Source organism: Lactuca saligna, chromosome 4 (assembly GCF_052625555.1).
Source record: "Lactuca saligna cultivar CGN05327 chromosome 4, ASM5262555v1, whole genome shotgun sequence".
In the NCBI taxonomy this organism is placed as follows: Eukaryota; Viridiplantae; Streptophyta; class Magnoliopsida; order Asterales; family Asteraceae; genus Lactuca; species Lactuca saligna.
The window spans coordinates 66874252-66887097 of NC_136420.1; the positions used below are offsets into that span (position 1 = coordinate 66874252).

The 12846-nt window shown below is 44.8% G+C and overlaps 1 protein-coding gene across 1 annotated transcript; it reads left to right on the forward strand.

The window, feature by feature from the left end:
• Positions 1 to 1090: 1090 nt before the first annotated feature.
• On the forward strand, positions 1091 to 1789 carry LOC145039715 (uncharacterized). Its single transcript, XM_078987734.1, has one exon. The coding sequence runs from the start codon at positions 1091 to 1093 to the stop codon at positions 1787 to 1789; it is 699 nt and encodes a 232-aa protein (XP_078843860.1).
• The last annotated feature ends 11057 nt before the right edge of the window (positions 1790 to 12846 follow it).

Sequence of the window (12846 nt, forward strand, 5' to 3'; positions counted from 1 at the left end):
TTGTCGTTCTTAATCCTTTAAAATATCATATTTGTCAAAATTTATTTTTTTAAATACTTTATAATACTTTTTCTTTTGAAAATCATTAAAACTGAATGAAAAAACTAAATTGACCATATTACCCCTTCCGTATAAAAAAAAACTTAGGGATTATATAGCATTAAAGGTTTTACCTTCTCGTCGGCATTAGCATTAGCAATAGCATTAGTGTTGGAACTTTATATATAAAGGAATTGCAAGTTGGCAATTTCTTTTGTATCCCACATTGGTGGGGGGAAGAAACTTTTGTGGGTTTATAAGTCTATTCCCTTGGTAAGCCTTCAAAGGCTTTAGTGGATCAAAGGAATGGGCCAAGCCCACGCGCGCGCCAAGCCTAGCCTAGCCTAGCACTAGCCGACGCCACGAGTGCGCGATTTAGGCGCACGACGCATCGGTCGCTGGGAGCTGAGGAGCTTTTATTTTTGACGAGTTCGGGTCAAGCCGGTTTGACCGATCCGGTCAAATGGTTTGATGCCTTCTACGGTTACGATACCTATAAATACAGCTCCCTAGGAGCCGTATGGATACTCTCGAAATCTGAAAGCTTTCTCCCTCTCTCTGCGGTTTTTCCCTTGTTTCCAAGTAGTCGGTTTTTGTGTTTATCGATTTCCAGTGCTGTTGGACTATCGATAAAGCTGCATTAAATCATGGGGTTTTATTCTGTTGCTTACGGCCATTACAAGCGAAGTAAAAACCTTTAAGGACAGGAGTCTGATCCGTGCAGTTGTTTCAAGATCAAGATCAACAATCAACAGGTCGGTTTTACTTTTCTGTCTTGTGTTTAATTCGTCCAATAACAGGACAGTCTTCTTCTACCTTTCTTATAATCGGATCTAATCGAGAAGGATAGATCTGGTTTCTGGATGAAACTCGGTAAATATAATAATAATAATTTGATCTATTATTCGCAATTAATCGACATATAATTCTCAATATTATTTGTCGGTTTCCTTGCGCGTCTATTAGTTTGTTATTTACAACAATCTTAAAGGTTTTTATTTTATTGTGATCAGTCAACAGACTATTGGACTCTACTGCTAGCCTCCATTTCATGAACCAAGAGTTTGCCAAACTTGACCAATTCGATGGTCAGAACTACACTCGTTGGGCCAAAAAGGTCAAGTTCATGCTTCATGTCTTGAAGCTCTCCTTTTTGTTGGACCCAAAACTGGCACCAATTCCTGATGATCCAATTCCAAAGGAAGGGGAATCTATGGACCCAGTGGTCATTACAGAACTGGAAAAACAAAGGATTCTGCGCAGAGAATCCAAGGAATTATGTGTGGGTCACATCAAGAATTCCCTATCTGATCGACTCTATGATATTTACTCGCCGGTCAAAGATCCTAAAGAGTTATGGAGTGCGTTGGAACTCAAGTATAAGGCACATGAAGAAGGTACTAATAAGTACCTTGTGTCCAAGTACCTTGAGTTTCAAATGGTTGATGACAAACCAATTATGGAGCAAGTGCATGAACTCCAAGTCATGGTCAACAAGTTGAACGCACTCACCATCTCTCTTCCAGAGCTCTTTCAGGTTGGTGCGATCATCGCAAAACTGCCACCCTCGTGGAAAGATTTTTCTAAGAGAATGATGCACAAATCTGAGGACTACTCCTTGGATGATCTGATGAAACACCTCCGCATTGAGGAGGAAACTCGCATCAGGGACAAGCGAGGTAAAGTTGGACAAAGTGTGCATCATGTGTCAGCTGGGAGTTCTAGCCACAAAGGCAAATCTGGGGGATAGAACAAGAAGAATTTTGGGCCCAAGAAACAAAGCTTCAAGAAACCGGGTCATCAAAATCCTAACTCAAAGCCAAAAAGGGCCGGTCCTTGGCACGTCTGCGGAGAGATTGGGCACTATGCGAGAGAATGCAAAGATCGCTAATCAGTACCGGTTGCACATGCAGTCGAGAAGGTAACTAACATGGTGGCTAGTGTGAACCTTGGAGAGATTTTCATGATCTCCTCTCTTACTCGAGCAATCTATGCTCGAGGTTGGTTCGTGGACACTGGAGCCACTGTACATGTTTGTGGGCAACGAGAGAGCTTTCGTACCTACCAACCCATGCCTCATGGGACGGTTGTCGTCTGTGCTGATGGCCATAGAGCTGAAGTTCTAGGAAGGGGTGATGTTCGGTTGAAGTTCACACATGGTGAATGGGTGACTCTTCGAGATGTTCTTCATGTTCCTACTATCTCGAAGGGTTTGGTTTCTGCGGACAAGTTTGACAAGGGTGGGTTCAAGATGGTGCTTGAGAGAGGCAAAATTGTGATCACTAAAGGCAGAAGATATGTTGGGAGGGCTAACAACGCTTCGGGAATGTATCGTTTATGTCTTAGTGATGAGGGTAATATGAGTGGTCCTAGTGTTGAGAGTGGTGTTGCTAGTGTGTTGAGTGTTGGTAATGATGTAATTGATGGATTGGTTGCTAATGTGAATGAAGTGAACTTTTTCTTGTTATATTGTTTGTTCAATTTCTTTATGGCATAAACGTTTAGCTCACACTAATGTTAAAAACATTGAAAAAATGCAAACTAAAGGTATGTTAAAATATGACACAAAAGATTTTGAAAAATGTGAAACATGTGTAAAATCAAAGTTCACTAAAAAACCATTTCCATCAGTTAAGAGAAACACTTCGTTACTTGAGTTGATTCATTCTGATATATGTGAGTTAAATGGAATCCTTACTCGAGGAGGAAGAAGGTATTTCATCACATTTTGTGATGACTTCAGTAGATATCTACATGTTTATTTGCTGAGATCAAAAGATGAAGCTTTTGATGCATTTAAATGATATAAGGATGAGGTCGAAAATCAACTTGAAAGACACATCAAAATTCTTCGCTCGGACAGAGGCGAAGAATATTTCAACCAAGAGTTTGACACATTCTGCGGAGAGAATGGAATCAAACATGAGAGAACATCACCACACACTCCCCAACAGAACGGTTTGGCTGAAAGAAAGAACCGAACCCTTTGTGAGATGGTCAACTGTATGTTGAACCAATCAGGTCAACCAAACAATATGTGGGGGGAAGCATTATTGACTTCTTGTTATGTTCACAATCGGATCACTAGTCGTGTGATTCCTACAAGCCCTTATGAGTTTTGGAAAGGTAGAAAACCTAACCTAGACTATTTGAAAGTGTGGGGGTGTGTTGCTTATTATCGAACTCCCGATCCTAAGCGAACCAAATTGGGAGCACGAGCTTATAAGAGTATATTTATTGGATATTCTCAAAATAGCAAGGCTTACCGGTTACTTGATACTGATTCAGGTGTTGTTCTGGAATCCAGAGATGTGGAATTCTTTGAGGATAAGTTTTCTAAGGATGAAGAAAACTCTAGTCATACAACACCTACAAGTAACTCTCAAGAAATACTCCCACCTCCTCCCATTGTGGAGGAACCAAGGAGAAGTACTAGGGCTAGAATTGAGAAAACCTTTGGAGATGATTTCTATTCTTATTTGGTTGAAGGAACACAAAAGAAAGTGACGAGAGAGGTCATCCTTTCAATTAATTTGGATGATGATCCTAAGACCTTCACTGAAGCCATGACGTCTCGGGATGCTCCTCTGTGGAAGGAAGCAATCAATGACGAAATGGATTCAATTATGGGTAATGGAACTTGGGAGTTAGCTGATCTACCCAAGGGGAGAAGACCCATAGGATCCAAATGGATATTCAAGAATAAATATCATCCTGATGGATCCATATCTGCCTATAAAGCAAGGTTGGTTGCAAAGGGCTATAAGCAGCGAGAAGGGATCAATTATTTTGATACCTATGCCCTAGTTGCTAGAATTAGTTCAATTAGAACTCTCATAGCAATATCAGCTTTGAAAGGATTGTACATTCATCAAATGGATGTGAAGACAACCTTTCTGAATGGTTATCTCAAAGAGGAGATTTACCTGGAGCAACCTGAAGGTTTCGTAATACCTGGACAAGAAAACAAAGTGTGTAGACTTGTTAATTCTTTGTATGGATTGAAGCAAGCTCCCAAACAGTGGCATGAGAGATTTGATACCACTGTGACAACATTTGGTTTTCAGCACAACAGTGCTGACAGGTGTATTTATTCTAAATATACACCTACTTATATAGTAGTTATATGTCTTTATGTTGATGATATGCTGATCATTGGCACTCATCTAGAAGGTATTCTTGAGACGAAGAAATACCTATCCTCGAACTTTAAGATGAAAGATATTGGAGAAGTAGATACTATTCTTCGTATCAAGATGTAGAGGACAGGTGGTCAGATTTCTCTGAGTCAATCTCATTACATAGAGAAAATTCTGACAAAGTTTCAACATTTGAACATTAAGGAATTCAATACTCCTTTTGATTCAAGTGGAAAACTGAAGGTGAATTCTGGTCGAGCAGTGGCTCAACTGGAATATGCTAGTGCAGTAGGAAGTATGATGTATGCTACTCACTGCACGCGACCTGACATCGCATTCGCTGTAAGCAAATTGAGTCAGTACACAGTTAATCCAGGGACGGAGCAATGGAAGGCAGTGGGTAGAGTACTAGGATACCTGAAAAGGACAAGTACTTTTGAGTTGACATATTCGTCATCTAATGGAATACTTGAAGTTTATTCTGATGCCAGCTGGATTGATCACACTAGTGATTCAAAATCAACAAGTGGTTGGATTTATACTCTAGCTGGTGGTGCTATTTCTTGGGCGAGCAAAAAACAGACATGCATAGCTCATTCAACGATGGAAGCGGAGCTAATTGCCTTAGCAACAGTTGGCAAAGAGGCAGAGTGGATTCGAGATCTACTTATGGATATCCGTTTGTGGGATGTTCCGATGCCTTCAATACCCATGTACTGTGACAGTGAGGCCACACTGTCTAAAGTATATAATGCGGTATATAATGGGAAGTCAAGACATGTAGGTCTGCGACACAATTTTGTGAGACAACTAATTGAAAGTGGTACCATCAAGGTTGTCTATGTCAAGACAAGTAAGAACTTGGCAGATCCGTTTACCAAACCTCTGACGAGAGATTTGGTTACATCTACCACGAGAGTCATGGGTCTAAAACCACAATAGAATCGTTTAGTGATGGAAACCCAACTTGACATTAGTGCTCCTAATTTTCAAGTTTAACGGGTAACAACGAAATCACTAACGATAGAAGGTACTATCATTCATGATAGATCCATGTGAGGTAGGATAGTACGTTGTTGTCGAGAACGAGGTTGAGTTACGACTCTTAACATAGTTTTGGAGACATCTAAGCAACGAAGATGTTGTAAAACTTTGCCTATATGATCTAGAGGTGGTGCCGCCTCAAGTGAAGATTAGTGGTTTATCTTCTAGAGGATCATGAAAAGGATTTATAGCGCATGGCCATAATAGCGCTCAGGGAGAACACAAATATAACTTGTGATGTGTGGAGGTAAACCGGAGAGATCATTTAGGTTCATGGTTTAAACCTATAATGATACCATTGAATCAGTCTCTTCTTGTTTGTTCTCATTAAACTAGGGTTTAATCTTCGTGACACCCAAGTGACATCATCTGTTTGAGTGAAAGGAAACTTACCAACTTGGTGGGGGATTGTTGGAACTTTATATATAAAGGAATTGCAAGTTGGCAATTTCCTTTGTATCCCACATTGGTAGGGGGAAAAAACTTTTGTGGGTTTATAAGCCTATTCCCTTGGTAAGCCTTCAAAGGCTTTAGTGGATCAAAGGAATGGGCCAAGCCCACGCACGCGCCTAGCCTAGCCTAGCACTAGCCGACGTCGCGAGTGCGCGATTTAGGCGCACTTTGCACTTCGCACGACGCATCGGTCGCTGGGAGCTGAGGAGCTTTTATTTTTGACGAGTTCGGGTCAAGCCGGTTTGACCGATCCGGTCAAATGGTTGACCGTCGATGACTTCGTGGAGGCCAAGTCAGGGTATTCTAGAAGGATCAGGAAACGACTTGCTTAGAGAGCAAGCTGTCGCCCTAGGGTTTCTGGGGCCGGCCTATGGGGGCCCGTTTGATGCCTTCTAGGGTTACGATACCTATAAATACAGCTCCCTAGGAGCCGTATGGATACTCTCGAAATCTGAAAGCTTCCTCCCTCTCTCTGCAGTTTTTCCCTAGTTTCCAAGTAGTCAGTTTTTGTGTTTATCGATTTCCAGTGCTGTTGGACTATTGATAAAGCTACATTAAATCCTGGGGTTTTACTCTGTTGCTTACAGCCAGTACAAGCGAAGTAAAAACCTTTAAGGATAGGAGTTTGATCCGTGCAGTTGTTTCAAGATCTAGATCAGCAATCAACAGGTCGGTTTTACTTTTCTGTCTTGTGTTTAATTCGTCCAATAACATGTAACTACCCGGAATTTCAAGGTATTTATTATTGGATTATTTTTGGAAATTGTGAGTGAACTCGGTGAGTTGGAGCTCAAACTCGCCGAGTAGGATCGCGGTTTTGGGCACGGGTTCGCGTCTGGACTCGGCGAGTCCACGCTATGTAATGAAACCCTAATTCCCGGGGTTTGAGACCTATTTAAAGGGCCTTATGTTCGTCATTTGTGCTCACCAATCCATAGAGAGAAACCCTAGAGTGCTTGAGCGTTTTGAGAGAGAAAGGAAGCCATTCTTGACCTTTGTGGTGTTATTTAGTAAGGAGAAGGAGGTCATAACCAAGAGGAAGCATAGGAGGTTGCTATACTGTGGATTTGAAGCTCAGATCTTCGAACTTGAGGTATTATTTAAGCTCATCTTCTGTTTTATGAAGTATATTTGGATTTAGGGTTTCTTGTGGCCTTTGTTGGGTTGATTTGATGCCAAATAGTCCCTTTCTAATGTTGAGGCTTTGGATCTGGATCCATAGAGGTCCAGAGAGCCTCACTTATCAAGCTTTATGAAGAGCAATGGAGATTATGACCTTGAGTTGTGGTATTTGGGACTAAATCATCATATATGGTCATATAGATGTTGTATGTACATCAAGATAGTGACTTTACGTGCTAAATAAGCTTGGAAGGACTGGATCTATGAGTTAGTGGATCGGATCTGACCTTAGGAGCGAGTTTGAGTCATGGCATGGCATGGACTAGCCGAGTCCAAAGAACAGACTCAACGAATAGCATGAATATTGCCCAGCACCACACAGCGAGTGGTCTTGCCGAGTTGTGGGTTTGACTCAGTGAGTCAGGGAGAGTCAGAGTGGGTTGATAGGTGGACTGAGTCAAGCTATGACTCGCCGAGTTGTTCTTGAGACTCGGCGAGTTGAGTCGTGGTGGCCCCACAAATCATGTCAGGTGGAACTCGCCGAGTTAGGAGAATACTCGACGTGTCAAGAGATGATCCTAGGGAAATCAGTGTATACGCTTAGACTCGCCGAGTCGCTATAGTGTACTCGCCGAGTCCGGTCAAAGTTGATCATTGACCATTGACCAGTGTTGACCTATGTTGACTTGTTAAGGGATAGTCAACCTTAGTTGGGAAAGTGTTAATTAGAGATGTATTATGTTATAGGAGGACGACAACTCGGGAGATCGAGCACTAGTGATTTCAGGGATTTACAAATTACCGAGATACGCGAGGTGAGTCTTCTCACTATACTTTACCTTGAGTAGGTAACCAGATTTATGTGACAGAGTATTTGTATGCTATTTATGTTATGTGTTATACTGCATTATTTATATGTGATTTATGTTGTGCATGTTTACAGAGTTAGAAGCGGAAGGTTCACAGAGTTAGAAGCTGAGGGTTCACAGAGTTTGGGTGCACGGACCCACAGAGTTAGAAGCTGAGGGTTCACAGAGTTTTGGGGAACTCACTAAGCTTTGTGCTTACAGTGTTTGATGTTATTTGTTTCAGGTACTAGTGACGACCGCGGGAAGGCGCCGGCTTGATCAGTACACACGCATGAGATTTATGATTTTGAGATCTTGGGAATTTGTATTACTTGAATTGAATGATTAAATATGGTTGTTTTTTGAATATTAAATGAATTATGTTTTATAAAAATTTGAAAATTTTGTTTTGAAATTTACGGTGTTACAATTTGGTATCAGAGCCTTGGTTTGAGGGATTCGGGTACACCTTCGGGAGTATTTGAACTCAAACTGAGGATTTGGAAAATATTTTCAAAAAGAAAAACAAAATTTTCTAAAAGTAAAAGATTTCTAGAGAAATTCAGAGGAGAAACGTGTGTACGCTCGGTCAGCGCCCGAACGGTGATTTCCCAAAATACCCTTATATTATATGCTTATGAGATTGTTATGATGTATTCTCTTGCTAAAGTAGGCTAGGTATTCCTATTAGGACTAGATTGCCCTGATTTGTGATGCCTTAGCCTAGGGAGAGGTGAGCTGCTATGAGATGTTTGAAAGAGAATAGGTAGCAGCGAGGAGCTTATGAGAGATCTGTTAGAAAGTGATAGAGTACTTGGAAATTGGGATTCGAAAAGGAGGATTTGGGGTGTATACTGAAACGGTGTGGACAGTAGTATTGGGCCCGTACTACTGAAAGCACCGGGCGGTGTACGGTCTGAGTAAGAATCTTCGAAATACCAAGGATCAAGGAGGGATGAGTTTTCGAGTGTGAGTATGCTCGAGCGGATTCTAATTTACCATATGTTGTATTTCAGAGGTTGATCATGGTGAGGACACGTCATATGTCGGAGGACGTCGGGGCTAGTAATGAGGAGATCCGACAGATCATTCATGAGGAGGTGGTTGCGGTCATCAGGGCAGAGATACCAGAGATGTTCGGGTCTATTAAGACCGCGCTGATTGAGACCTTCGACGAGCGTTATGCTACTCTTTCTGAGGCTGCTGTTGTGGCGGCCACCTCAGCTGTTGCTGCTACTAGGCCGCAGGGTGGTGACGCGTTACTGTTCCGGGAGTTCAGCAACACGAAACCACCAGAGTTTGATAGGACCCAGGACCCAGTGGCGGCTATGAGATGGATTTCTGACATAGAGGGGTGTTTCTTCACTTGCTCATCTCCTGAGCATTTGAGAGTACGGTTCGTGCTGAACCAGCTTCGCTTGGGAGCAAAGGACTGGTGGAAGTTTGTGACAGCACACTTTTCGCCTGCTGAGCTTGCGGCAGTGACCTGGGAGACGTTCATTTCCATGTTCCGAGATAAGTACGTTCCCCAGGTGGAGAGAGAGCATTTGGCCCAGGAGTTTCTGACCCTCAAGCAGGGCACTAAGTCTGTTACGGTGATTACCAGGATGTTTCACGAGAGGGCGATGTTCTGCCCTGAGCACGTGTCCACTGAGCAGGCACGTATGAGCCGGTATTTGAGTATCTTGAGACGAGACATTCGGGAGTTTGTGGAGAACTCCTCATACCGGACATTTTCTGAGCTTCAGGCAAATGCCCGGAAGAGGGAGATCGAGCTGGAGACTCAAGCTAGGGAGGAGGCTGAGTCTCAGGGGAGGGATTGGCGACCGGCACAATTCCAACTGACAGCCAAGCGGGCCAAGCCCGTTGATCCCAAATCAGGGAGCCAGAAGGACCGCACTTGTGGAAAGTGCGGCAAGGGTCATGATGGAGCGTGTAGAGCTGGATCTTGCTACAAATGTGGCAAGGAGGGGCATATGGCCAAGGACTTCCCCAAGGGGTTTGCAGTATGTTTTCACTGCAACCAGACCAGACACCGGAAGACGGAGTGTCCGCAGTTGCGGGGATCAGCTCAGGGAGCACTTCAGGGATCTGCCCCTCCCGCCATCAGAGCTACCGGGAGTCCGCTGGTGAAGGCCGAGGTGCCGAGGGCACGTGAGAGAGCGTTTCAGTTGACCACGGAGGAGGTCCGCACAGTGCCCGATGTCGTGGCTGGTATGTATTTTTTTGTGTATTTATTGTAATGTTGAAATATTATGCTTATATTATGTTATGCGTAGGTACTTTTCTTGTGAATTCTGTACCTGCCTTGGTATTATTTGACTCGGGTGCGAGTCGGTCTTTTGTATCTTTGGCTTTTAGTCAGCACATCAGTGTTAGTCGCGAGGCGCTGAGTCGGCCTCTGAGAGTTTCCATAGCTGATGAGAAGGCGATATATGCCACGGAGGTGATCCGTGGGTGCGTACTCGAGATTTTCGGTGTTGAGTTCCCGATTGATTTGGTTCCTATTTCCATGGGGGATGTTTGTGTCATTATGGGCATGGACTGGTTGAGCAGGTTCGGTGCGGTTAACGACTGCGAGTGACAGCTAGTGAGCATACGAGACCCTAGTGGGGGAGTTCTTACAGTGTACGGCGAGGGTACCCGTTCTGGATCAGCATTTTTTTCAGCCGCTAGGGTGAAACAGTGTCTACAGCAGGGCTGTGAGGGTTTTGTGGCGTACGTGTTGGATACGCGGGTTGATTCCACGAGGCCTAGGACAGTGGAGGAGGTTCCTATAGTGCGAGAGTTCCCGGATATCTTTCCAGAGGAGTTTCCAGGTGTGCCTCCCGAGAGGCAAGTAGAGTTCGGTATTGATTTGGTCCCGGGGGCCGTGCCTATCGCCAAGGTGCCTTATCATCTTGCACCTCTAGAGATGCAAGAGTTATCCTCGCAGCTCCAGGAGCTGCTGGGGAAAAGGTTTATTCGGCCGAGCAGCTCGCCGTGGGGAGCGCCTATTCTGTTTGTAAAGAAGAAGGATGGTTCACACCGGATGTGCATTGATTACCGGGAGTTGAACAAGCTGACGGTCAAGAACCGTTACCCGTTGCCGAGGATCGACAATTTGTTCGACCAGTTGCAGGGAGCATCTTGGTTCTCCAAGATCGATTTGAGGTCTGGATACCATCAGGTGAGGGTGCGAGATGAGGACGTCAAGAAGACAACGTTTAGGACGCGTTATGGTCATTATGAGTTTGTGGTGATGCCTTTCGGACTCACCAATGCTCCAACAGTGTTCATGGATCTCATGAACCGGGTGTGCAGGCCGATGTTGGATCGGTCGGTGATCGTATTTATTGATGACATTTTGGTATATTTGAGATCTAGAGAGCAACATGAGGAGCATTTGAGGGAGATCCTCGGAGTTGTGAGATCGGAGAGGCTTTATGCCAAATTCTCCGAGTGTAATTTCTGGTTGTGAGAGGTCTAGTTCCTAGGACATCTTGTTAACCAGGATGGGATATTGGTCGATCCGGCCAAAGTGGAGGTAGTGATGAGTTGGGAGGTGCCGAGGTCACCCTCCGAGATCAGGAGTTTTCTAGGGCTGGCCGGTTATTATCGGAGATTTATCAGGGACTTCTCTAAGATCGCAGTGCCACTCACTAGGTTAACCCGGAAGGGTGTCGCTTTTTCATGGGGCCCCGAGCAGCAGGCCTCCTTTGAGATGCTTTGCCAAAGGTTATGCGAGGCCCCGGTGTTAGCCCCCCCGGAGGGAATGGAGGACTTTGTTGTATACTGTGATGCATCGATTTTGGGGTTGGGAGCGGTGTTGATGCAGAGAGGGCATGTGATAGCTTATGCATCGAGGCAGTTGAAGCCTCATGAGACGAGGTATCCCACCCATAACCTAGAGTTGGGGGTAGTGGTGTTCGCCCTCAAGATTTGGCGCCATTATTTGTATGGGGTTCGGTGTACGATATACACAGACCATAAGAGTCTGAAGTATTTGATGGATCAGCCCAACCTAAATATGCGGCAGAGGAGGTGGTTGGATGTGGTTAAGGATTACGATTGTGAGATTCTGTACCATCCGGACAAGGCTAATGTGGTAGCCGACGCCCTGAGTCGCCGGGCAGAAAGCGCCCCGTTGCGAGATGTATGTTTGCGATTGATCGTGATGACTCCGGTGTTGGACACCATTCGAGGAGCACAGGCTGAGGCAATGAGGTCGGAAAACCAGAAGGAGAGCGAGTTGTTGGGTTAGTAGCGGAGTTCGTTACCGATGGTCGGGGGCTTAGGACTTTTCAGGGGCGTATTTGGGTAGCGTTCGTGGGAGGTACGCGTGCCATTTTGATGGAAGAGGCTCATCGGTCGAAATTCTCGATCCATCTTGGGGCCACTAAGATGTATTTGGATTTGAGGAGGGAGTATTGGTGGCCTTGTACGAAGAGAGATGTTGCGTGGTTCGTTGAGATGTGCTTAACCTGCCGTAAGGTTAAGGCCGAACATCAGAGACCGCATGGTAAGTTGCAGCCGTTGGAGGTTCCCGAATGGAAGTGGGAACAGATCACCATGGATTTCATCACCAAATTGCCAAGGACTGCTCGGGGAGTTGATGCAATTTGGGTGATTGTCGACAGGTTGACGAAGAGCTCACTTCCTTGCTATCAGCGAGAGTTCTTCCGTAGAGAAGTTAGCAGAGATATATGTGAGGGAAGTGGTATCTCGGTATGGGGTACCGATCTCGATTGTCTCAGACCGGGATGTGCATTTCACTTCCAGATTCTGGAAGAATTTTCATGAGGAGTTGGGTACTAGGTTGAATTTTAGTAACGCAGATCACCCCTAGACAGACGGACAGAGTAAGCGAACGATTCAGACGCTCGAGGACATGCTCCGATCATGTGTATTGGATTTCGGGGGAAGTTGGGATACGTATTTGCCTTTGGCCGAGTTTTCTTACAACAACAGCCATCATTCGAGCATCGGTATGCCACCTTTTGAGCTGTTGTACGGGAGGATGTATCGGACCCCCATTTGTTGGGGAGAAGTCGGGCAGCGCGTTATGGGCAACACTGAGATAGTGCTTCAGACGACAGAGCAGATCCAGCAGGCCAGACAGAGGTTACTGACTGCTCAAAGTCGACAAAAGAGTTATGCGGACAGACACCGGTCCGAACTTGAGTTCCAGGTCGGCGATTTTGTGCTCCTGAAGGTATCTC